At 40.6% G+C, this 26869-nt stretch overlaps 1 protein-coding gene across 1 annotated transcript; it reads right to left on the reverse strand.

Moving 5' to 3' along the window:
* Positions 1-1683: 1683 nt before the first annotated feature.
* dnah3 (dynein axonemal heavy chain 3) lies at positions 1684-26766 on the reverse strand. Its single transcript, XM_020090856.2, has 63 exons — positions 26027-26766; positions 25079-25266; positions 24337-24438; positions 24034-24241; positions 23838-23880; positions 23626-23752; positions 23338-23530; positions 23025-23220; positions 22572-22697; positions 21576-21771; positions 21300-21476; positions 21061-21191; positions 20857-20962; positions 20576-20754; positions 20289-20473; positions 19977-20100; positions 19587-19740; positions 19239-19383; positions 18889-19100; positions 18649-18740; positions 18405-18519; positions 18114-18230; positions 17327-17506; positions 17100-17236; positions 16512-16713; positions 16273-16365; positions 16030-16140; positions 15793-15907; positions 15510-15708; positions 15308-15416; positions 15092-15205; positions 14089-14265; positions 13887-13978; positions 13557-13776; positions 13312-13446; positions 13093-13204; positions 12695-12936; positions 12443-12543; positions 12255-12360; positions 12015-12144; positions 11683-11919; positions 11487-11590; positions 11119-11413; positions 10835-11014; positions 10630-10753; positions 10386-10542; positions 10158-10301; positions 9095-9761; positions 8846-9011; positions 8542-8758; positions 8257-8439; positions 7958-8156; positions 7355-7868; positions 5619-7246; positions 5306-5531; positions 4970-5214; positions 4531-4647; positions 4019-4176; positions 3604-3771; positions 3350-3492; positions 3045-3249; positions 2633-2770; positions 1684-2556 (listed from the first exon to the last, which is right to left on the reverse strand). Exons 2-63 carry the CDS (start codon positions 25094-25096, stop codon positions 2203-2205), a joined length of 12090 nt encoding a protein of 4029 aa, XP_019946415.2. The 5' UTR covers positions 25097-25266; positions 26027-26766; the 3' UTR covers positions 1684-2202.
* Positions 26767-26869: the final 103 nt, after the last annotated feature.

Genomic DNA, 26869 nt, shown 5'->3' on the forward strand with positions numbered 1-26869 from the left:
CTCACCTGTTACATTCAAGTTAAGCAGCAAAGGAGGAACCACCGACAAGCACAGCAACATCAAGTGTTCATCCTTGACTTGTGTACTTCAAAAAAGCTTAGAAATGATAAATTCTGATAGTTTTGACCACATAAGAGATTGTCAACTTGTGATATTTATAGGGTATTTTGCTAGTCAGACTTACACTCCCTTTCATTCCTACAATGTACCATCCACAGTCTTTCTAAAATGCAATAGAAGGCAAGGTCACACATTTTGCTCGAGGATTCAGGGACAAATTATTGTGATGCATCGCTCAGGGATAAATGCCAAGATTCCTTGCTCAAGGGTAAATGCCAAATAAAAGGAATTAGTTCCCCTTTTTTTCAGTTGCAGTGTCTTCAGCGGCTCTGCAACAAGACAGGACAAGCAGCATGGTTTAAATAGTTGAAAAGACTTTGCTTGTTGACACAGTTATTCCAGTATACTTACACAAATCAAGGTCGGTGCAAAAGTCAGTGACACAAACGGATGAGCTGTGATATTTACACTGATCACCAATTTGTTTGGTCCATTTTCAGTGTAGTTCCTCCACAATAAAACACAGTGTCATATGGAGTATGACATGTGAAACACGTTGCACACCTTGCTCATAAACCTGAATTTTCTCTCATTAGGTTTTGGAAGATACAGTACGTCTCTGTCTTGCTCCTCTTGGCATGGAACCTTCAGTTTTGATTTTCATTAGAGGTCAAGTCTCTACTCCTGGCATCTGGCACGAGCTCCACACTCGGTCTCAATCACATTATCAGCAGCTCTACAAGAAACCTGTCTTCTCTCCGTTCATTGCCAGATTGTTCAGTCACCTCAGTGGTATTTACAGGTGTATGATACGTTATCAAGACTTTTACAGCCCTAAATCAGAGCAGAAATTGAATTAGAATTGTTTTTCATTGACAAATGAGGTCCGACAATTTGATGCAAATATCACAAATAAATGACTCAGTGGTCAAGATAAATTGGCAAAGTTTATGTTCATCAAAATGAAGACATTTATTTCCCATAAAAAATATTTATAGCTACACAAACATGCACGAAAACATTTTTCTAAGTTATCTAGATCTTTTTTTCAGCTCTTACTGAGGTATCATCCCCGGTCAACTATTCACTCTCACCTTTAAAGTGTTAAATTAATCTATAGATCTCTCACCTTTCTTTGTTTTCAGACTTTATTTCATATTAAGGTGTAATTAACACAAAGAAAGTCTTTTAATATTTGTTGGTCATCCACCACTCATATACTCTTCACCTCTGTCAAAGGATGAGATACGTGTGGAAAATACTGGTGTGTCTTTGCTGCTATCTAGTGTTTATGTTGAGAACACATTGCTGCTGGAACTGTGTCTCAATTCTGTGATTTGCATTGAGAAAATAGATTCAGATTTTAATTTCAACAGTGGTGGAGGAAGTATTAAGTAAAGGATGCTGCAGTAAATATTTTCAGGCTCTTCCGAATCCATTTTAGGAAAAATATACTGTTCAGCCAAGTAACATAAACACACAAATGGACATCACACATGGCTATCGACTATATGTTGACTATTAAATATCAAGTTATAAATCTTTATAATAGTCCACCACCCACTGTGAAAAAAATAGAACCTGTGATGGAAATCTGAAAATACAATAGGCTGGATTACCAAATTTGCCTTTGTGTATTTTATTAAGGGCTCTCTGCAGAAAGAATCAACACAGAGAGTCACAGGGATCTCAGAGTGTTGATGGAGCTAGACTGTTTGTCTAAGCCAGTTCAGACTGGTTCTGTAGGTGCAGTTTGAGACAGGAATTGAAACAGGAAACTTATTTGAATAAGTTTCCTTCAAAAATAAGTAATAGAAAGGTCATAAAGGTAATAGAAAAGTCATTGATTTTTCAGGTCTCAAATAATGAAGGTAATAAAAGTTATTTTTCAACTACAAACCATAAATAAACCTGTGGAGTAAAGTGCATCATAGTGCAAACACACAATACCACATGGTTTAATCATGCACTGCAACCAAGTACTAGAACTAGAGTCAGTTTTTTACAGTTTTAAACTAAATTATATCAATAGTACTATAGTACTAAAAGAATGTCTTGAATAAGACTTTTGCATCTTACTTTTACATGCAAACACAAAGGCTTCCCTTTGGCATATAGAAAGATTTGAGAATCAGCTGTATCTCAGTCATCCAGCTGGCAGAGGCATGCCACACCGCGGTTAATCCAATGTTTCTCTGGCTTGTCAGAGGGCAGCTCGATGGACATGACGTAGTTGGTAGAGTGGCCTGTGGTGGACAAGGTCCCTCTGCGAGCGCTGGTTTTGTACACGGGACAAACATAGTTGCCCTCATGTTGGAACTTGGCCATCTCACCGGGTTTAAGCTTGATGATGGGTAAAGAGTCAAAGAGGATCTTGGGGAGGGACTCTCCAATGACCATGTTCTCCCTGTCCCAGCGCGCACCCTCCATGAAGAGGCCCTTAACATAGGCTCCATCCTCTGGCTTCTCGTCCATGTGGGTCTCCTCTTTGGTTACCTGGGAAACGATGCAGAGTATTAGTCAAAAAATTCCTATGATTGGGAAAGTATTGAGGAGAGTAGAAATTTCATACCTCAAATTCAAAGCCAATGTAGTCTATGGGGATGGTGTACTTCCTGGCAAAATTCTGAGCCACTCCAGTTAGAAATGACTGCGGGAAGTAAAAACCAGAAAGCCAGAAGACCGTAGGTGGGCCGTTATCTATCCAGTCCTGTTGAAACACATTCAAGCACATCTATTGTTATGAGCATTTTGAAAACAAGCAATGTCATTCATGGTCTAGACTTTAGGTGCTGCGCCACCTAAATTTATAAAATTATCTAGTGCTATAATTAGAGAGGAATTTGTTCTTATACATGAAGATAATGAGGCTTGAATTTGGACTTTAACTACTTAGTATGTGTTTCGTCGATCTTTCCAGTCAGATTCTAAATGTGTTCCCATCATTCAAGGTCTGTGTGACCTGAAAGAACCATAATTCTTACTTGTAGGAACTGCAGTCTGGCTAAAAGATCGGCCACGTAGCTCCCCATTGGCTTGAGAGAGGGGTATGACTTGGCTGCCCATGCGACGGGCACCTTGCCCACCAGCATGCTGTTAAAGATGTTCTCGAGCTCGGCAGACATAACAATCTGGCCCTTCATAGCTTTCTGGATGTTCACCAGGCTGACCCGCACCACATGTGTGAGTCTGACAGGAAGAGAGAGTGATTCAGAAACAGGAGTATCCAGACACACAGAACATTTGAATTATGCAAGCTGAATTGTTGATTACATAGCAACACACGTACCTGTTGAAGCGGATTACTTCCTGCCTCAAAACTGTATTCATAGACTCCTCATACACGACAGGGTATTTATCTATCACCATCTCTATGTCAAAGTCAGCTGGCAGCTTCGACAGTATGTCCTCTGCAAGCTCATCCACAACCTCCTACAATATGAACAGAAGACAGATGAAGGTAGTGTATCAGACAAAATCTGTGACCTTGTATATTTCCTCTGGGAAATAAGCCAAAAATGTCTGTCTGCTTGCAGTGCAAACCTGAGGAGACTTAGCCCCGCCTCCCATCTGCCTGGGCAGAGTTAACAGAACGCCCTCCAGAAGCTGATTGGTCTCTTGATTATCCTTCGTGATGTCAGCATTGCTGTGAAGTCCAAACACGCAAGGATCGGCACAAATTGGCAGTTTGCGAATGTAGTCCACGTATGTCTGGAATAAAGAATTACATTAGATAAAATTAATTTCTTTATCAGCCAGGATGTTTATAGGATTACTTAATTTATAACGCTGGTCTTCAACAGTGGGATCCCTAACCCTAACTATATTTAATTTCTGACAAATACTGTACTGTGGGTGAAGTTAAATCCCCTGCTGCCGTGTTTTTTTCTTGTTTATTAATGGTGGATGTGGCAGCGGCACACTGTAACATTAATTAAGAATTTACAAGAGACAATACCTGATAGGGGCCATGAGCTGGGATGTGATAAAGATCTCCCTCACACAGGTGGTAGCCTTCCTGCTTTATCACCTCCCAACTGTAGAAGATGGAGAGGAGCGAGAGCAGCAGTCGTCTGTCTTTGTCATCTGTCACTCTGCCTCCATAGTTGCATTCACCTTTAAAAAGAATAAAAGCACTCATCAAAACCAGAGGAGAGGATATTCATGTGATGCTTACTGACAGGTTATAATTAAAGTTTTGAATCATAGATGTCATTGTAAAGAGAGAACAAAAGACAAATGTCACTGACCACATTGTATGAGCTCTAAGGGACTTTGAAACTTACGATGAGAATCTTTTCAGAAATGCAATAAATTCTAATAACATTACCTCTAAATGACCAAATCTAAAATAGGCATAGATATACATCAGCTCATATCGATCATTGATTCAAGGTTGACCTAACAACTGAGGATATCACTATACTGCCAATGTCACTGGTCCAAATAAATGACAGCTATGAAAGTCACCTGTAAGATATGTGAGGGCTGCCAGTGGAACCTCATCATACTCATCCAGGAACATCTGGATCTGCCTGATGCTGATCCTCAGGTCAGACTCATTGAACTCGTAGGGAATATTCCAACCTGAAGAGAGAATGGAGAAAATAGGGTTCGGGTTTATTTTTCTCAGTTATACTAATATAACTTAATACTTCATTTTCTCTTTCATACTAATATATAACCTACATTGAAGAATTTGTCTTGTTTTAATTTTGTATTGTATGTTTGGTTATATTTGGTTTCTACCACACCCCACACATTTTTTCAACATTTTATATATGCATTTTGTATTTATTACCAAAATTAAATTAAATTAAAAATTAGCAACAGGGTATTTAGAAAAAAAATGGATTACAGAAAAATACTTGAAGGCTTTAATTGCAGATAAATGTATTTTATGTCTTACCCAGAGGTCCAAAGTTCCTCCTTTCCTGTACCAGTGCATGGAAGAAAGTAAGACCAAACAGGAACTTCTGCCAGATGACTTGTTTCTTGGAGCTGCCAAAGAAGGTGGGGTCAGAGATGGGGTGACTCAGGTAAGAGCGCAGCAAGTTTGCTCTTATTCCTTTAGGGGGCTCATTGGTCATCTTCAGTCCATTCTGCAGGATACTGACTGGAAACTTGTCGGACGGATAACTAGTTAACCACAATCTGTGAAGAAAAGTAAAGAGGCTTGTCTTTATGATGTTCACCATGAAAGAAAGACTGTTGTCAGTGAAGTTTACTGTGTAGAATCTGTTACCTAAAGTTGGCGTGTGTGTTCTCTGGGGTGATATTTTCCTCACAGATCCTCTCCAGAGTGGGCATCCAGCTGGTGGCCAGATGGCAGTTCTGCAGTACCACCCAGGTCCCCTCTTTGATGGCTTTGGCGATCATCCCAGCTGCTATGGGTCCCTGTCCCTGCCCAAGCGAAATGGTTTCGGTCTTACTGCCCCCCATTTCTACGTCATCAGCAAACTTCAGCAGACCTGAAGAAACATAGCAAGGATACATTATTGACTTTTTCAAATCAAAAATAAATTCAGGAATGATTAGGAAAGTCTTTGGCTAATCACCTGCAGTTGGATCAGATCCTGGCGACAAAATAAAGATGAGAGGAGAGCAGCAGTTTGAGTCTTTGTAGCTTCCTGCCAGGTCAAAGGTTGGTGGTTCGATGTAAGCCTGTCCCATGTTGTCTACTATAAAATCCTGCACTGCTGGAACCAGCTTATCTGGCCTGAAGCATCTGATCACAACCATTCGGTCCATCCCCACCAACTCACTCCACTGGTCAGGCAACTGCTCTTTATGGGGCTGTCCTGAATCATAAAGCTTCTTCCATTTGGAGATGTGCTCTTGGACGTGTTCAAAGAAACTATCCAGGTTTGGAAGTTTAGAGGCCCTGACAATTTCAGACCAAGATTTGTCAGACATCCACTCTGTAGCAGGGTTGGGATAAGGGTTGTCTAATGCAATGCCACCTGTCAGGAGGAAGCGCCAGACTTGGTCATCAACCTGGCCCTTACCCTGCATTATGCCTACAGTGAGCAGCAGGGAGAAGAGCAGCTTATCCTTCTCAAAAAGTGAGCGGCACACGTTATTATAGATGCAGAGTGTAAAGTAATGAACAATGTTGTTGATTCTCTCAGGCACATCATCACTCTTTACGCTCTCCCTGATGGAATACAGATAGAGGTTGATGAACCAGGTCAGGGAGTACTGGTACATAGGCTCGATGTTGGCCAGTTCTGAGATGCAGAAAAACAGGATGGACGAGTGCTCAGCCACTGAACGGTAGCCCATGCGAGTGTCATCGATCTCTTTCTCAGTGACACTGGCAATTTTTTGCTTCTCAGATATCTCTTCTGAGAGAATCTTGGAAGAAGACAGGATCTTAATTGCTGTTTCATCCTCCAGAATATTCCCTTCAGAGGAAGAGAGCACTTGCAGGATCTTATCCTCGATATCCTTCAGCTGCTTGTTGTTGGCAGCACTCTCCAGAATGAGCTGGTTCTTCTTCTCTTCCAGCTCAGGTTTCTCTTGTGCCACTACAAGCCCTATAAGCTGGTCCTGTAACCCCTGGGGAGTGATCATAAAGTTCAGCAGACAGACTTTGACAGCCACCTCAGGGAGATAGTGAGGGTTCCTCATTCCAGTGGTCATGTAAAACATAAAGTCTTTAGAATATTCCACAATATTCTCTCCTATTTTCATGTACTCCACGCCCTGCTGTTTGAAGGTTTGCTTCAGCAGCAGAGGCTCAAGTACAGGATCAAGTTCCTCTCCAACATTCTCAAGAAGAACCGGAGTACCAGTCTGAATGCAGCTCTCCAAAACTTTCACATAGTTTTCATCTGACAGTTTGATGACAGTAAGATTATTTGTCTTCTCCATGTTCTTGATCCACTTGTTGGCCTGACCTTGAGGGTCAATAATCAGGGGCCAGCGACGGGAGTTAAACACAATGATACCATTGTCTGTTGAGAAGGAGTCGACTGGCAGCCCAGCGATCTGCCACGCCCTGACGGCCACCTGGTTACCCAGAGTGCTGTTGAGGGTGAAGTCTTCCGTGCAGGGGATTTTCTTCTCTTGGCAAAGGATGCGCCACCGTTCCTGACAGTTTATGCGGTAATCTACTGTAAAAGCCCCAAGGTAAGATACTGTTGCTGAAGAGAGGAGTATGTCACCTGTCAGGTTGGTGTATCTGCGGAGGGAAAATATTATCAATATGATTTGTGTTTAACTCCAGGAACACCACATCACACATCATAATTAATACATAAACATGCATGATAAGTATGTTTTGATTTACCTAATCCCTAGTTGTCTTGCAGCCTCGGTCCACCTGTCCTTCTCTCCTCCCAGTCCTCCAATCAGCTGCTCTGCCCTGATCAGCTTCTGAGAACACTGCTCAATGTTTTCTTCCAACTCATTCTTCTTGTTAACCATGGCTGTCAAGTCATCATTCAAGCTCTGCAGTCTCTCCTCTACTTCCTTCAGCTCAGCCCTCTTCACAGACAACATTTCCATCTGTACAGAAAGCTCTTCCTCCGCTAGCTTCAAACTCTCCTTCTTTGGGGCCACGATTTTAGATATGCGCTCATACACTTCCATCGCCCGCACCCATTTACAGAGGCCCTCACAAGCCGAGGAGACATTCTTAATAACAGATGGCTCGAATTCACTGTTGTTGATAAACTTATCTCTGATCTTCTTTATGTGAGCAGCAGGGATGTTGTCTTTGTCGTAGGTTTTGAGGCTTTCCAAAAATTTTAGGTCTCCCAGGAGTTTCTTGGAAGGGCCCCAGAAGTCATCAACCATCTTACCTGTAACACAAACACTTGATGTATTTAATCTTACAAACCTTACTACACGCTATGGATTACGAAGACTCTTTCAACTTAAAATATTTTACCTGAGCCACTAGGATCAGGTTTTCTCTCCGGTTTAATGCCCTTCATGATACAGATAGACTCCATGACTAGTTTGACTAGACCTGGTGGGTTCTGCATCGACTTAACTAATGTAATGTCGGAAGGTTTTACAGTGTCCAGGGCTGACAGGGCAGCTTCCAGTGCAGGCATTGCTTCTGCCAGGTCTCCCTCACATTCATCCTGAAAGAAAAGTGATGTATAAAAATCTCTAAATATGTAAATGGATACAAAAAACGTTATACTTTCTAACAAGCAAAATATGCCATTGCTCCTAAAATACCTTGATGGCTTTCGCAGCTGCTGCTGCTTCATTAGCCACTTTCTCATCTGCAGACACTAGTTCTTTCTTGGCGTCCACCTCCACTGTTTCTGCCTCGATCTTAACCATCATCTTATCTGTCTCAGCTGAGGTCTGGATGAGCTCTGGCTGCAAAGCTGTGAGCTCTTGCTGCATCACTGATACCTGTAAACATTATGAAATGATCATAGGGTGTATCAATACAATTCATTTAGTTGGACAAACAAGATAACATTTATGGTGAAAGTACTACAAAGGTTGAATCACCTGAGATGCAGCAAAGTCCAGTTTCTGAAGCCCAACGAGGTAGCGGTTCCTTACAGAGTCAACTTCATTCCTCTTGACTGTTAGCAGAGTCTTGAAGGTGAGGATGAGTTCAAGGTAGGAGGTGGGCGTGACATAGTTGTGTCTCCTCAATCTGGAGAAATACTTTTCAGACAGCTCTACAACACTCATCTGGAAGGTCTTGCACATCTCCACCACCCTGTGGCAATGACAAAAACAAAATGTAGGAAAACTGCACCGTGTTAAGCAGCTGGAAAAAGTAATATTTACTTATTTATGTCCTTACTCTAGTTTGATTTCACTCTCCATTTCCACATCTTCGAGGAACTTGTGGGCCACCATCTCCAGAGCATCATTTGGCCAATCGTGAAACCAGTCGATGGTGCAGCAGTTGATAAGGGAGGGGAAAATCCTAAGACGGTTTCTAAATGCGTCGCCGATGGGGCTCATGGCTGGTGAGCAAAATGATTCATAGTTACAACAACTTTGTAAAACTTGAAAAAACAACAACAACAAAAAACATGTTCCTACCTACCTAGTACAATATGAAGGTTGGCCTTCACACGGTCGATAAAGAAGTTGTACATTGAGATTGGGGTTGCGTCAATCTTTTTCCCTTCCATCCGAGCGATTCCCTGCATTTTCTCAAGGATTTCACCACGTTCATCAGCAGCAAAGATGTTCGGCACATCACCGGTGTTAAGCAGCATGTTGATGTCTTCCAACATGGCCTCATCCTTAATTTGGCTGTCGTTAAACAGGAACACTAAGCTCTTGCCCTCAATGCCTGCTTTAAGCATTATCTGCTTGAGGTCATCTCGCCAGTCTGACAAGCTGTAGTTTTTGGTCAGCTCAATCTGGAACAAGATGTAATCATTGATGAAGGTGCCCAGCTTGGTGGCGCTCTGACGCCCTGATCCACCAATACCAACAAGCAGAAGATGTCCGTTATCTTGTTTCAGCACACGGCAAATGCGTGAAATGTGCTCGATGGCAAACTTGAACATAACAAGAGACATGGGCGTCTTGCTGCAGTTGTTGTACTCATCCAGGTACGACTCCATCACTTCTTGCAAAGCGTTCAAGTCTTTGATTTCATCATAGACCTTAGTGTCCGAATCAGGTTTGGCATAGTCACCAAAGAGCAAGCTACGGATGCTCTCATCCACCACATTGCCATCTGGACTGAGATGACTCAGGAGCTGGATAAAGATAGATGAGATTTAGGATTAAACACAAGAGCTACAGTATTTAATCTGAACACTACTACATTACTCAAGGTAGCAGCTTCTCTAACCATTGTTTTGTGTTTTTTAAAAGCTTTGTTCCTGCAGTGCTGCTCAGTAGCTGACTTACTTTGACGTTTATTACATGTAGTTGTCAGGGACCATGTGTGAAATAAATCACATACAAAAAGAAAAAATATGTATTATTCCAGATTAAGCTCTTAACATCCCTTCCACTTAGAAGTCCTAAGATTAAAATTTTCCAACTAGGTGATAAATGCAGAAACTGTGGAAACTGATTCATAATCAGTTAGATTCACAAATTTGCCAGAATACGTATATGTGCATGTGTGTTTGTGTGTACCTACGCACCTTTTCAACACTCAGTTCAAAATACTTCATGGTTCTCTCTTTGACGATGCTAAAGAACATCTCTCTGTCGTGGCTGTCAATGAGTCGGTCGTAGAAAACACGGTAAACCTCGTGGATCCACAGGCGGATCAGTTTGTCTCCATCCTGGCATTAATGGACAAAATATATGAAGAGATGAACAATTCCTAACAATTAATCCATACATTTCTCTAATGTTTCTGCTCTTACCTGCATGTGTGTGTGTGGAGTCAGGAGTACACCACGTATGACTCGAGCAAAGTCTCGCAGGTTAAAGATGTAGTGGGATTTAGAGGGGGTGGGCAGGAAGCTGTCGATAGTGTCCTTATAGACTGCCATTGTGGCCTGGACCATGATCTTACCAAGCCTGGGACATAAAGCAAAATAAGCATTTGGAAAAAAGATAGTTCATAGCATTCCTCTATTGTACAATATTAAAAGATATATCAGTTACCTTTGGAAAGAGGCATCAAACCCTTTGCTGAAATGCCAGTCAGTGATGGAGCTGAAGATCGTTGTCAGTGTATTGTCATCAAAGCAGTCGATAGAAAGTATGTTGAAGTGACGAGTGAAGCGGCCTAGCATTTCCAAAAAATGTATTAATCAAAGTTAAATGCTGCTTCCTTCATCAAATTCCCTAACCTATTATTTCAACATACCTGTAATGTCATTCTTCCCACCACCAGGAGGCCCCATTGCAGACATTAACAGCACATCCACTAGGTTCTGTCTGGAGGTGTCCTTCTTGTCATACCAGTGGCGGTGGTCTATCCACTGCCTAAGCAGTTCAATTGGGGGCTGGGCACCATAGATTTCTTTAGCTGGCATGTTTAGGTCATCTGTGGAAAAGGGATAACTTTATCTGTAATCTGTACATTAAAATTACATTTACACACAGTCTCTTGTGTGATATCCTCTGTCAATAATAGTATTAAGTAATTACCGACATAGATGACACACTTCTTTCCCATAGGAGGTCCAAACACACCCTTCCGTCTTCGGTCCAGCTTTGCCATGATGATATCTTGGGTCTGATTTGCTGAGGTGCGGGCTGAGAAGTTGATACAATTAGGTGTGTACTTCTCCTTAGGCAGCGCTACCAAGAAGCTTTTGTTGATGACAGATTTGCCTGTGCCGGTCGGCCCCACGAATAGCATAGGTACTTCATGTGCAAGGTAGGTCCGCAGGAAAAAGAGCTGACGTGCTGTCTCCACAGTTGGAATGATGAGATCTGACACCTGGCAGAGAAAAAAATTGTTAAAGGAATCGTGGCATGCAGGAGAAACCTGCATGTGACCTAAAGATTCTCACATTGGCTCCAGCTGGGATGATGTTTTCTTCATTTGAGATTGAATCAGTCCATACATTCCACTGTCCTTGTCCATCTTTATCGAAGTAGAAGTCATAGACAGTGCCTACAAAAAATAAATAAACATCATGCACTAAAGTAAATATTTAAATTGAGATAACTATACATAATACATAATTATTTTGGAAATTTTCTGACCTCTCTCAGGAAAGATTTTGTTCTTTTTAAGTTTGATACTCTTCGGCCGAGGGTGTTGATCATCCAGGCCCATGACCAGATTGCGGTAGAAGATATCAAACTTCTTGCGACTGTCCCCAGTGATGGTTCCACCCAGAGTCCACACTACAGCAAACAGAAAGAGGCCCTGCAGCCACATGGTTAACTGCTGACTGGACAGACTCTGTGTGTCATCGGTTCCTGATGCAGACATTTCATCTAGCCATACAGAAGACATGAACGTCAAACAGCCACTCTGAGAAAAATGCATCGATTGTTCAATAAATTATCAATAAAATGTAATTATTACTAACTGATCAGGCAGGTATACAGCTTCATTAGACTACAAGCCATGTGGTTGGGAGATGCATGAATGACAAAGCGACACTCAATGTTTATGAAGTCCAGACACGGCTGAACTAGCCAATCAAACAGGTCCAATATCTGTGGGATGTCAAGACCAAACAAGCAGAAATGAGACACATCATCTGATATTATACCAAAAGAAATATAAAAGGCCTCAATGAGTCAATCGTGCATGTGTGTAATTTCACCAGCTCTCTGTGTTCAGTGCTCAGGCTTTCAGGCAGAGTGTTCATGTAAGAGTCTCTGAAAGGAGTCCAGCCCAGCTGCTGAGGTTCCATGTAGATCATCCCACACCTTCAGACATAAGGTTACATGTAAAAGGAAATACACTAACTTTATATAAAGGTTGCAGAATATATTTATTTGATTCACGTACCTACTAACTGTAGCTGGAGAGGCTTGCTCCAGATCAGCAGTTTCGAAGATCAGACTCATCTTGGGACTCATCTGGATGATCTCACCACTCATCAGACAAAGCTGGCGGTAAAACGAGAGAATAAGAGAGGATTCTCATTTGACTGTGCTAAATCAAAAGGTGAAGTCTAAACATACCATAAATATTCACACAATACCCACAATATCATGATAATCTGGTTATAAACGATGAAGGCAACAAAATGGATGATACCTTCTTGTTGTCATCCAGCACAGTGTTCATGTTCTCAATCCAGACAGCATCAATGGGCCCATCAAAGATGATCCACTGTCGCTTCTCTGAGGTGGAGATAGCCTGATCCCTGTAGGTAGTGGCCAGGACACCATCAGACCACTCGTGGCTGGTAGGATCAAAGCAGCCGTACAGTTGTCCCATGGTGATGGCCTTGGGGTTGATGATGCTGTAGTTCACAGCAAACTCATCCATCAGCTTGGCTAAATGATGAGAATTGGAGAGAATAAATAATTATACCAACTAATAACAAGTAATAGCTATAAATGTTATCATATCTATTAAAGAAAAGTTGTTTCAGTCAGAGTGTGTATTATTGGCTTGCTAGGAGCCAGCAGGTAAAAAAAGTAATACGCTACCTTTGTAAAGGTCTCCAAGGGCAGCAGCAAGGACCTGATAGGCACACGTTTTTCCTCCAAGAGGCTCTCCTACTATCATAAAGCCATGGCGTACCAACATCATCTCATACACCTACACAAAGTGAAAATCACAGTACATTTATTTGGATAGAGTATAGGAACTAGCTAATCAACGTTTATTATTGTTAAGCATTACACAGCAATGCTCCTCTTTAGTACCTGAATAATTTTGCCAATGAACCATGGGACAGCCTGGAGGTTGCGCTTAGCCATGTTGTCATTGACAGCCTTGAGGAGGAGATCATAGTCTGGCTTTGGAAGGACGACCCCGGGGAATAGATCAGAGATGATACCCTGTGGGCAGCAGATGAAGGTTTCAACCGAATAGTTAGTAAACCAACTGAGGCCCGAATAGAAAAAGTAAACAAACACACTGAAATTGGCTTTTGTATAAAATGTGTCACCTGAAACAGAGGCACATCCTGTGCGAGAAACTTGGCCATGTTGACGTCCATCAGTGCCCTGAGCAAAAGCACGCTCTCGTTCTCATCTGGGTACTTCAGCTTCAAATTTCCTGCTGCCGTCAGCACAGACTTCACAGCTCGCATACCATAGTCATAGTGGTGCTGGGAGGACAGCTGCTCGGAGCACAAACGGTAGGTGGCCACAATCTTCTGGGACAGACTGTCAATACAATTAGAGAGATTTGAGTTTGTTTCATGAACTAAATAGACCTTGCTCATAAAAAAAGCATGTGCAATAAATATTTCATAAAAGACATTTTCTATTCATACCTGCGAGATTCAATGAAGCCCATGGAGTATAGTGAGATCTCTCCAATGAGACCATAGTCTGGAACCATCATAGCCACCGTGCGGAAAAGAGCCTACAAGAGAGAATTGACAGGTGTATGTCCATTCTCAGCATTTTATTGTCTACAGCAGGATATTTACCTCTCAATTAGGGGTGGATCCATTTAGTGATAAAAGTATGTACCTTCAGGTTGTCAGGAAGCTCGGCCCTGCCAGCATAACCAGGGTTCATGGTGATGAAGACAGAGCAGGTTGGGTTTAGTGAGAGGGTTGTCCCCTCAAAATTGAAGGTCTTCAGGTCCTTGGCAATGGCATGTTGTATACAGAGGATTTGCTGTGCCACCACAGACAGCACCTCCACCTGTGACATATAAAAACATGTTGGGTAAAAGTGATTTTTGTGAATGTTTTGCAGTAAACTGTAATAAATAATCACAATGCATTCATAAAACATAGCTTTGAGTTTGAGTTGATAATTGCAATGTGACCAAATGTGACTGAAAACATCACAAGGACTTTTTCAGTCTCTGCTATTAGATCTCTTTCACCTGAATCTTTCACACTGAACCTTTAAGTGCTATAAACTAGTGTTGGCTGTAAAGTGTGTTTGTTGTTTACAGGGACTCCTCCATGTGTATTCAGTTTAACATAAATACTTTGGTGTGTAGTTTAATCCTTCCAAAGTTCAGATTAATATTATATCATTATTACAAAAGATAAAAAAGCAGACAAGTCAGCTCCAAAATTAAAGGCAGTTTCCTGTTTCTATGACGTGGATGATCTATGAGTGAGGCCTATTTTTTAAATAAATCTCAGTTTTTTTATTTTGTATGAGCTAAAATCTGTCAGTGACTATCTTTGTTCAGCCAGATTCACATTAAAGCAGAGGCTGCATCTCTACCGCCTGCTAAGCTGCAAATGATCCAAGTCTGGCTTCCTGCATTAGAGGAAAACTAATTTTGTCAATATGTAGAAATTAATTTGTGCCTCTAAAAACTATAATGACTAATAGAATAAACCTTATCCTTTACCCGAGGGGCCGAACTTAGCATATTTGTCTACAATACTAAACTTTATATTCATCAGATATTTATGTATAAATCTTACACTACCATCTATATATAACTTGTTTGCGTAAAATTGAGCAAATACACAGATTTGATTGCTGTAACAATGGTAGAGCTCACCTCAATCCGATTGAACTCATCAAAGCAGGCCCAGGCTCCAGACTGAGCAAGTCCTTTGAAGAACTTACTCATGGCCTTGTAGTCCAGCCCGTCAGAGCAGTTAAAAACCACACACTAGAACCAAACAACAGATGTAATGTCAGAACAGTGAAAAACTAAATAAAACACAGAAATAAAATGCAGATCAGTGTTTTACTGAAAACAGCTTCGGTATACCTGTTTAGCCAAAGCTTTAGCCAGATCTTTTGTGGTCTCAGTCTTGCCAGTTCCGGCAGGACCCTCAGGAGCTCCTCCTAAGTTCAACTTCAAAGCCCCCATCAGAGTTCTGTGGCATTTAACAAAATAAGAAGATAAAAATTATTAGAACTACCTTTATTTTTGCAGCTCTACATCCACAGATAAAAAGAACTAGCTATACCTGTAGCAGCGGTCTGTGAGTGGTGTGATGACCAGACGAGGGGAGTTTCCTAGATATTCATAGCCATATTTCAGGCATGTAGTGATCATGCGGATCATCACATCGCCACCCTCCCAGAAGTAACGAAGCTGAGAATTCCATGCAAAATCGTTCAGCGAGGAGATACGGTCCTCTCCCAGTTTCGCCACAACATCTCGAGCTTTGTCAAGAAAAGAGTTGGATTAGATAAATACACGATATCCTTTAAAATGTTTTGCCAGAATATTTGATATTTGGAAATTACCATGAACATCAATCACAGTAAGGGCACCAAGAGTCATTCTTGCTCCTCCCGGCAGCTTCCCACGTACTAGCTCCACAATGTCAGCAATCTGGTTGTTACACTTCTCTAGATAGGACTTTGGAATTTAAAGTCAGTAAACAGATTAGACTACAGTATAATAAATGCAATATATTGTAATTTTACAAGTTGTCTTTCTAAAGTGTTTGGAAGTTAAAATAAGTAGCTCTTAAGACTCACAGGCAGGGAGTTGTTCTGGATGGCTTCAGACACTTCAGTTGTCCAAAAGATGGAGGAAGCAGAAATGACTACTTGGCCCGGCCACTGCAACACCCACTCCTTTCTGGGCAACTACAGAAAAGAAAACATTAATTAAATTAAACAAATAGTCATGATAAACATTCATTTTTTTGTCACTCTACATATTAATTCTGCTCCAAAGAACTGATGGCTGGCTTCATAAGTGATACATAGAAATAATACCTCTGCATACTGCATTACTCCCTGATGGATGACATTTCGAACACTCTTGAGCATTAGCTTCTCAACCTGCAGGAGCCACTTCTCCACCATACCCTGAAAATAAAATGATAACAGTCGACCACATGCAGTTGTTCACGATGTTATCTCTTGAACATTTCTAACAAGATATATATAATATATGCATCCATTTAATATGAAAATATAGGAAACTATTGAGATAATTAACAAATCTTATTTACCTTGGCTTCGGCTGGATAAATCTTTTCTGTGAAGGGCACAGTCTCCTTCTCAGAGCTGATCATGCCAATGATCTCCATGTCCTCGTTGAACTCCAGCTTGGCAATGCCCTCGAAACACTTCTTCAGGTGAGGCTGCACACACAGGGGGTCTTTGGTCTGAGACAGAATCTCCAGCAGCTCGTCGTTTGACAGAAAGAAGAACCTGAGGAAAACGATGACGATGAAGAAGACAGAGGAAACTGACACAGACAAACAGGACCCTGAAAGTTGTCACCTATGTTTTAAATCAGTCTGTTTGGACATTCATCTCTTCTGCAATCATGAGTATGTAAACAATTTTGCAATTTTATCACAAACTAACACCTTGTTACTTTAACAATATGACAATGATGAGTATATATAATTTGAAAAGCTTTGAGTAGATTCGTAGCAATTTGGCTTTAAGGAAGAAAATACACATTTTGGGGTAGTGTAACTTCAACAATACCAATAAACTCACAAGGCTAGAGCAAATGTTCTTCAACAGCTTACAAACAAAATAGTGAAAATTATCATTAGTCGTGTTATTGTTTGTAATGGTTATAAAACCTTGGGAAATATAGCCTCTTCTTTTCCAGGTAGGTATTGAGACCTTTTTGGATTTCATCTAGGAACACATTGGACTCCTGCAGGCGTGCCAGCATGTTAGTCTGGCCTGTAGCCACCAGCACATGGGGATCTTTCATCTGGGATAGTGTGAACAAAGAAGTCAAAGTGAAATACATGAGATCCATTCAAGTGAACAACAACAAGAAACTGTGTCAAGAGGATCTTACGGCCTCTGCAATGATATCCTTCCAGGAGTTGTCCACAGTGGCAAACTTGCGTCCCTCCTCAGGCATCTGAGCAATGATGTCCTCCGAGCTGAAGATGGGCTCGAGGTAGAGCCAAGTAGCCTGACACTTAAGCATGGAGTCCAGGATATCCTGCATACTCAGCAGCTTATCTTCCCATTGCTGAGGAGAGTAACCACATTATAATAACTATCATTATATAGTTGTGTCTTTCTAAGGTAGAGTTTACAAAATGCTTCAATAATCAAACAAAAGCAAATATGATCAATGAACTGAACAAAAACACAAATATATAAAATAAGAGAAAAGAAAAAAATAGAGAAAGAAATGCAATACAAAAAAAAAGTATAATTAAACCCAATGAACGCAAATTTTAAAATGATAAAATGGATGTATTTCTGTGTGACTCTGTTGCTTCTATCTTACACAATTGTGTTGGAATGGCACAAATGAGGTTGTGTTCATTTAGATCAGGATATTTTATTACTTGTGGAATGAAATTATGCTTGGAGACTACCTCTCATTGAAAACACAAGTACAATGAAATATTTTATATTTTTATGTGGCAGAGCCCTACACAGAAAATGTTCCTTAAAATCACACAAACTGAATTTTATCCATTTGACTCATATCATGTTTGAATGATCATTTAGACAATAATGTCATCCACAGCTCCCTATAGGATGTATACAGTAAAACACCTGTATCCACCATAGAGTGTTACGCATAATTCATCTGCAGTGTCTAATTTGAAAGAATTATGTCTTACCTTGCATTCAGTCTCTATTGGCTTAATGAAAGGTGAACTTCGCATGGTCTGAGTCTTAATAATGTGGTCATCCAGAAGCACTTGGATCTCATCCACAGCTGATAGAATACTAGTACCCTATTATTAAAGAATAAAGTGAATTTAGTACAATGTCAATGTACAGTGTGAAAATTCATGGGCAGTTGACGACAACGTGACCAGCATAACAAGTCAATAGGTTGCAATAATTCAACATAAAAATGTAATTTGCAGAAGAAAATAACAATGACAATGTGTGTGTGCTTTTCTTACTGTATCTCTGTATGCAGAGAAAGAGAAGCAGAGGTCAGTCCATTCTTCTTTCTGCTTCTTCATTGATTTTTCTAGAGAATACTCTTTACTGGCTGCCGCTCCCATGTCTACCATCCTAGGGCAGAGGTAAGAAAAGAAAATCCATCACTTTTTCCTGACAGGGCCTGGTTTTTTAAATCTTCCTGACTTTGATTTGCTTTTTACATGTATTTGAAAACGCTACAATGAAAGTAATGGACATTACTTGTCAGAGAACTTGGACAGCCCCAGGTCCAACATATTCAGCAGGGAGCTGCTCACATCTGGTTTGACTTCAAAACCTACAATGCTGCTAATCTGTAGGAAGACCAAAGTGTCATGAATTATTCACAGTGATTTCATGGATCACAAGAGATGCAGGACACTTGGTCCTTACAAAGTGAACCTGACACTGGATTTCTATCAGCGTAAGAAGATCTAATGAAGCAGAAAACATGTACTCGACCTCCTCCCAGTGGCGGTCTTTGATACCAGGGTTACAGATCGTTGTCAGGATGGGTAGGTGCTGCCTGAACTTGTCTATCTTGCTTTTAAAGCTTTTGGCCACACGACAAGACCCAGGGAGACTAGAGAAAGTTTTGGTCATTTTATGCATCATCCTTTGCATGACATCCAGTTCATCAGAGATCTTCTCAGCATCCAGATGTAGGAAAGGACCTAGGAATGAAATGATGATAAAGTATGTTGAAGTGAACAACTGTGCATGTTGCAAGTACTAGCTGCATGCCACTAATCATAATTTGTTCCATCTAGAGCTTATAACATACAGTGGCTTTGGCAATTTTTTTTATCTACCATTCATCCACAGTTCAGACTTGGTCTGAAAGTTTAGGGCTGTGCCCCAGAGCTGTTCATATGGCTGTTTGTTGACTATCATGGTTTGCAGGATTGGGAATTGGCTGTTTTCTTTCTCCAGCAACGTTTCTTCCTTGTTGATATCCTGTAGAAATGACATTGGTGTTACTATTTTCAAGCTACTATCCTACTAGCTCTGAGTATGATTTCCACGATAAGTAAATACCTGCATTTTGTTTGGGTACAAAAGTTATCTATATTGTTATTGTGCTTTCAGAAGAAAAATAATCACACATGCACTAGTGGTATCTAAAACATCTGTGACTGTCATAGTGCAGTGTCTCTTACCTCTAGTTCAGTGACAGCAGACTCAAGGTTGGCAGTGATTTGAGAGAGAGTTTCCACATTGTTTTCTATTTCCATCATGATGATCACTTCTTTATTCTTGAAGGCCTGTATCTCTTTGTCCACCTCCTGCAGCCTCTGGTCAAACGCTGATATCCTGAGATAGTCAAAAGGCAATATAGCAGTTGTTTTAGTTGTCAACATTTAATAAATCAAGTATTTTGCTGTATACTATAAGAGGGAGGTGAGTAAAAAACAGGACATAGTGGATATGACATTGGCACCACAAAGTTCTTATGTTGAAGAAAGCTAGAGATGGAGAATTTGTGTCAAACACTACAATACAAATATGGTGGTTGCACGACAGGTGTGGAAAGTGTCCTTTGTATAAACCTCTTTTGAAGATAGTCCTTGGCCTGTTCTATCGTGGTGGCCAAACGAGTCTCGCTGTCATCAAGCTCAGTCAGGATCTGACTGGGCCACTGGAAAACACGGGAGTTCAGCCTCAAGTCCTCAGCTGGAAAAGTGGAAGAAAAGGAGACAGTTATATAAGCAATTGCTTTCTTGCACTTGTGATAAATACCATCATATGGATAGGGCTTCAGTCTAGCTACTGCATTGTATGTCATCTGTGGTAGTGTCTTTGTACATTATATGTCATTGCTTTCAACTTTAATTGCAGATATCATGAGAGGTTTAACATACATGGCAGAGTGGCATAGTCCAAGAGGAAGAGGAGGCGGTGTCGCGCTTCATCTATCTCATCCATCAGCTGGTGAATGGTCACTTCCCTGGTCTTTTTAATGTACTCGTTGAGTGACACCAACTCCTCTGTAGTTTCTGGGGTGCTTCTGACGGTCTCCATAATCCCCATATATTTTTGACAGATGCTGGAAGAGATCAATAACTCATACTTAAAATTGAATCTCTTTTTAAATGTATGCAAACAGGATAATGAATACAGTATGCTGAACCACAGAGTTCACTCTTACCCTTTGTTTAACTCTCGGTTCTGTTCCACTTCAGACGTGGCAATCTTGTCTTTCAGTTTCTTGGCAAGATCACACAGGTCTTCATTTAGCTTGCCAGTATACAGACAAAACATGGACAGATGCACCTTCACAGGCAGCGAGGCGCTCTCATCCCACAACTGATGGATGCTCTCAATTTTCTGAACATTGAAAGGGGGAGATAGGACATAACCGTAAATGCTTCTTGAAAGAGAAGAAAATGTTATAGGTAGATTTTAGAAGGAAAGAAAAGGTTTAATTACTCTGGTAGATCCTTCTAACGAGTGTTTCTCTTTGAGGAATACAGATATCTCCTGCTTCTCTGTATTGTCCAGTAGATTGCTGTATTTTTGATACACATTCAAATACCTAAAAAATTAAAAGTAGTTTAACTATTTATTTTTCACAAATAAAAATAATAGTATTCATAGTGCAAAGAAACATAAATACAGATGATGTTTCATTACTTTTTGGGTCCAACAGTGTTCCTGTTGAAAATATCCTCAACTTCATTGATTACATTTATAACCAACGATTCATCAGGGTTGACAGTGCGAAGGTACAAGTTCTTGATATCGGGAAAGAGGTAACATTCCACCTGGTCAAACAAACATGAGAAGCACATATTATAGTGTTGTATAAATTACAAAATATAGAAAACTTTGTGTAATATGTAGCAGTTTGTGGTGCTGAGGGAATACTGTACCCTTGGTAGCTTCTCAGCACTCTTAATGATTTCCATGAAGGCTCTATGAATGATCTCCCAACACTCCTGGAAGCTCGGACAAAAGTCAATGCCTGGCTCATCAACTTGTAGCTTAAGCAGCAGGACTGACTGAAGGTTCCTCTTCTCGTCAAAAACCTCCCCAAAGTCATTTCCCTCCTTAAAAACAAGGCAGACAATGATAAGTGAGGTCGGAATTCTTAGAAGCATCAACATGTTGCATATGCCCTGTATCATTTCAGAAACCATTCAACTGACCTGATGTCTTGTGAAGAAAGATAGCAGGTCTTGTAAAGATTCCGTGACGAGGCTTCGGAGCTCCAATGACATGAGAGCTGCCGCACAGTTGAAAAACTCCTGGACACAGACTGGAGCCTTCTGTTTATTCTTGGGTCTGAGCGACAACCACAGGTCCTTAGAGGTCTCAAACTGTGTTACACAGATGGGCAGCCACCTAGAAGATGGGTGCAGCTCAGTTATATACATATACAATTTAGGGTTGCAAGTTATATGCATTAAAAGATATCCACTAAATGATCTTATATTTATATGTTTCAAACATTTTACTAAAATACATTAATAACAAAAGGTTCAAGGTGGAAATCAGATTTAGAAAAAAACATTTGCAATGTAACATGTATATTAAACATTTCTTGTTTTCTACTTAAAGACACTACAGCTCACAGTCTGCTGCTCATTGTTTCATGTGTTTTTTCCTCATTTGTCATGGTGTTACATAACGTTATTGGAGGAGTATCTGAATTATAGCTGTTACAAGAGAGCTTTCACTCCGATAGAGATAAGGTCCCTTGAATTGAGTATGGTTGGCATGGGATAACCATTCTGCTGTGGAATAATGGTATCCAAGCAAGTAGAAATTCCAAACATGAAAATAAACAAATAGCAGCCAGTTTCAACAAATCAAAATGGTTCACATTTCAGTCACACAGTCAGACATTCTACAGGGCTGCTACATGGTCTAACAGGCTATACAACATGTTTTCAACAAAGGATGCAATGCAATCCTCAAGTGAGGTGCTATGGAAAGTAATCCCCTGAAAAGGCAGCCCGACACGGGGTAGGACTAAGTGGAAACTTGAGCCTGAACCTACAACAGGTTTAGCTGTATTGGTTGTGTACACATACTGCAGACCTATACACCAACGAGACAACACTTCACTAATTAAGTCTCACTTAGAGTCTTGCTGACAGACTGGCTGTTTCGAGACCACCTGGTGAGATGGCATAACTCACTTTTGGATCAGCTCCTCTCTGGTATTCTGGCACTGTCTCCGGACAAATTCTTCAAACTCAGATGGCAGGAGGGGGAGGCTGGTGGAGAAGAGGTCCTCAAGTCTGACAAATCTCAAAGATGAGAAGCTGTAATGAGAATGATTAGTTATTATTTGGACCGTCTTTGTTCAAGATATTTTTTACGTTTACAGTTTTTGTCTCATCAAATATGACAAACTAATACAGAAATTCAACATCACACCACCATGTTGATGCTATTTTGTTGTTTTATCTAACACCATATCTCTGGTGTCAAAGAGCAGCCAGAAGCTCTAGTGATTTAGCTCTAAAGCAATATGAGCAGTATCAGCTGGAGGAAATATACATTTCCTGTTTTCCTGTTTCAATCCCATTTACTCATTCAGTGAAATGTGGTATTCATTGAATGGACAGTGCATTACACGTCTGTATTACCTGTTTCGCCAGACATCTTGCAGTAGGACCATGAGGGGACTGACTCTAAAGAGATGCTGGCTTTGCCACGAGTGCGCTTCCCTGTAACTAGCTCCCCAGGGCACAGGTGCATGAATCACTCTGCATGGGAAGGGCTTGGGAATGTTGGATATTGACAGTCGCTGGCGTTCAGACGGGTCCATTAGAATGTAGTCCACTGAGAATAAACAAGAACAAATACATCAGTGTTAAAAATTCAAACTGTATGCTTTAAGTGTCTAGATAAAGCAACGCTGCCAATAACTGAAGAATCACTGGAGCTATTGTTTTATACCTATGCTCTTCTTGAGACCGAAGTCATAATCTGTTTTGATCTCCTCTATCAGGTTACTCCTCAAAGTCCGGATATTTTTACTTGTATCCTTAGTGTCAGGAGGCAGCGCGCGCAGGAATTTCATCATCTGTTGCTCTGGCTGTGGGGCCAGCACTGAACTGGCGACACCATTGGTGATGTAGTACATATACCTCTGTGTGAGTAAAGTCCAGTTCATCAATGCGTTAGAAAAACAAGACTCTGAATAATCAGCAAGTGTTGCTCTGAACTGAATTCGCTGATACTTGCTTGTAAGTCTTCCTCAGTAGGTTCAGTCTGTGTGGCCCTCATCTTCTCCTCTTGGCTGTGCATGATATCCAGCTGCTCCTCTGGACTCAAAGGCTGGCTGCTGGGGGTGTAAAGGTTTATTGTATCCCTGTGAAAGAAGGAAGAATTCCGATCAAGTGCTGGAAGATAAACATATTTATTAATGAACTTAGTTGTTATAAGGGCATAGTTACCTTCTTCTCGATCTAATTTCATTTCTCCTTTGTGGGAAAGATGCTAAATGCTTTATTAAGGTCAAAATCCATTATTAGAAGTTTCTAGGGCAATATTAAGTGATCACCAGAAAGCGAAGTAAAGACATATCCAATTTCAGACAGACCTCCCTTTGTCACCTATACAACAATGTGATATGAGAACTTTAAAGGATACAAGGCTCTGCTGATTTTGGCAACGACTGACGGTGCGTGCATCGTCTCTGCTGGAGCTTATTAATTTTCAGGTCCTGGGCACAGGGGCTGAAGTTGTTTGCAATAGACTCACTGGGAGTGCGGCTATGACGCTGCTCTTTCAAAGGAGCTGCCACAGTCATACAACTGGGCTGAAGGATGGGTGGGTAACTGCTGTGCCTCAAGTACATCTAAGGTGAAATAACAGAGTGAATGTTAAAGATTGTGGCACACAGGGGTTGACAACTTACATGTTCTTATGTAATAGAGTGATTGACATCCTTACTTGATGCATTTCTGAGGGTATTGCGCTACAAGATGCTGGGAAAGGTGGGGGTAAAAGAAATCCTCTGTTCTGACTCATATCACAGACAGAGTCATCCTCCATCTGTAGCTCACACAAGAACACAGAATGAAATATATCTTATGAGTTAATATTTTTTCTACACAAGGGACAGGTCAGTAAATGAATATTGACAACATCGCAATGTAATTTTCATCATTGGGAATATGACAAAGGTTCAATTTATATTTATAGAATACTTATGTTGTGGCAAGGATTTTTAACACATTGATCTGTCTACCTCAGATTGTAAAATGTTTTGCTGGTGTGTTATATGGTAATGTAATAATAAACTTTTATTATGTAGCACTTTTCTTAATATTACAAAGTTATTGTCATTTACTCAGGAGAAAAAAAATAGAAAATTAAACTTAAAAAATTAAAGTAATGTTTGACCATTACTACACAAGTCTTATTCATTCAACAGATGCACAACAGTCAGGTAAATGCCTTATTATGTATTTTTTTCATTGTAGTGTTTAAAATGAAATATTTAATCACGTGAGTGCAGTATAACATTCATACTTTTCATGCAGTATTGCAAGTGCACACAATTCTCTAATTGCAGAATTAATGTAATTCTGACCATCTAAACGTGGCTCCCTGGCCTCCTTGACACATTACATCCTGCTGATATTATTATTATTATATGGATCATTTTCACACATTAACGTGATGATGTCACCTTCGTCAGTCGCTCCATGTTGCTCAGCTTTTCAGCAGTAAGATCGATCAAATCGTGTCCGCGGTAACTCGTAGGGGCACTTCCGGTGTCAACGTAACCTGCCACAGTCTATGGTGTAAAGGCAGCTGTCTCTGATGTCACAGTGTTTAGGGGCAGCTGCCTTTGTTCTCACACTGTTTAAAGGCAGCCTGAAAAATGATAACAGATAGACATTCAAAATGTGTAAATATTTGCCTTTGATTTTTGATTTTTTTTTTGTATGTGTAATTTGTGCAAATGCAGATCATAATAAAAAACTAAATTAAATTATAGCATTGTCTTTGTTAATCCCATATTGTGTCAGTGATGGTAAATATTAATAATAGAACCTTAAAAAGCGCTACAGAGCTGCAATACCAGACACAAACAGCAGGTTTAGGACTGGATTAAAGTAAGTTCAATATTAAGAAATCTTTAAAGGCATGAACATTCATCAGCCAATGATACATTCATAACAGCTTCACACCATCAGCATTTCAGACACAGGAGTGAATGCATAGCACATTTGAGTCTTTTGTATGTAATTTATTGAAAATAAAGCAGTGTTCCAGTTTCAGTCATTAAGCATGTTCCATCGACATCACTGCCAAGTCCTACCACATTCGTGTGTACCAGATTGTTGTACATTGTTTTAACAGGAGCCCAACTCTCTCTCTCCATATATATATATATTATATATATATAATATATATACAAATGATGCCTGGCTAAAGGTCATTCCACAGAAAGACACAGTCAGTTTGAAGTTTGAAGTTGTGCTGACTCCACTCGTTGCTAAGCGGCGTTAGCTTAAATGTCTTCAGTCAAAGTTTCCGTGTAGAAGCTGCAGAGTGAGTGAGTATTACCGTGTTAACTGGACATTTACAGAACTAGTGTGAACACAGTCAGCTTAGTTTGCGCTCTTCATACCTGTGGCCATCGCTCTGACCGAGAGGGAACCATCACGTTGCCGTTCACACGCTGTTGTCAGGGCTCGCCACTGCCTCGTCGCTAGGGCGGACTGTTTTATCAGAGAGATGCTGTGGTGGGCGGGGCCCTGGGCGTCACTCCCGTACAGGTCACACATCCCCTCTGTGAAATACTCTCACAACTACATAGAACTACCATTATACTGTGATACTAGTACACTGGGTTGAATGAGAGTAGTTCCTTTACATGTCGGTGTGGGGGCAGAGCGGTGGGTGGAGTGGATCTGCTGTGTTGAGTGTTTACCTGAGAACAGTGTTCTGCCCTCCGCTGGCAGACAGGCTCTCTGCAGCTCCCTCACGATGGTTCGATATCACATAAATAGAAAAGTGGATGCAATGTGAAATTGCACAAAATTTCAAATATTCTATGCTCAAAATATTTCCTAGCGTGGATGGTTTAAGTTCTCATGCGTTTTGCACAAATAAAATACATAAATAGATAAATGAAGTGGGTGAGTGATTTATTTTTTTCTTACAAGTGGATTTATTAACATTATGTCCAAGCCTGGCATGAGAGAAGGAGGCAACTGGAAAGAACGATGATGTTAACATCATTAAGGGTCACTGTGCTCTCACAAGAATGTACATTTAAATCCTAATCAAACCAAATCTGTGCACTCAATGTCCATGAGCTTTTAAATGATGAATAACGACAGATAAGTGCCCAAGAGAAAGGACTGTGGTCTGATTGAAATGTCCCCCAGGAATATGAAATGCCCTGCAGAAACTATGGAAGTAAATTCTTAGCATGACAGTTTTACTGCTATATCTCCGTGTAATTATA

This window comes from Paralichthys olivaceus, chromosome 20 (genome assembly GCF_024713975.1).
Source record: "Paralichthys olivaceus isolate ysfri-2021 chromosome 20, ASM2471397v2, whole genome shotgun sequence".
Classification (NCBI taxonomy): Eukaryota; Metazoa; Chordata; class Actinopteri; order Pleuronectiformes; family Paralichthyidae; genus Paralichthys; species Paralichthys olivaceus.

Coding starts and splice junctions, on each gene's coding strand:
- dnah3 (XM_020090856.2), bottom strand. Junction 20,963..21,060: donor AACACTGTTGGACCCAAAAA/GTAATGAAACAT, acceptor TTAATTTTTTAG/GTATTTGAATGTGTATCAAA. Junction 11,591..11,682: donor CAAAATCTTTCCTGAGAGAG/GTCAGAAAATTT, acceptor TATTTTTTGTAG/GCACTGTCTATGACTTCTAC.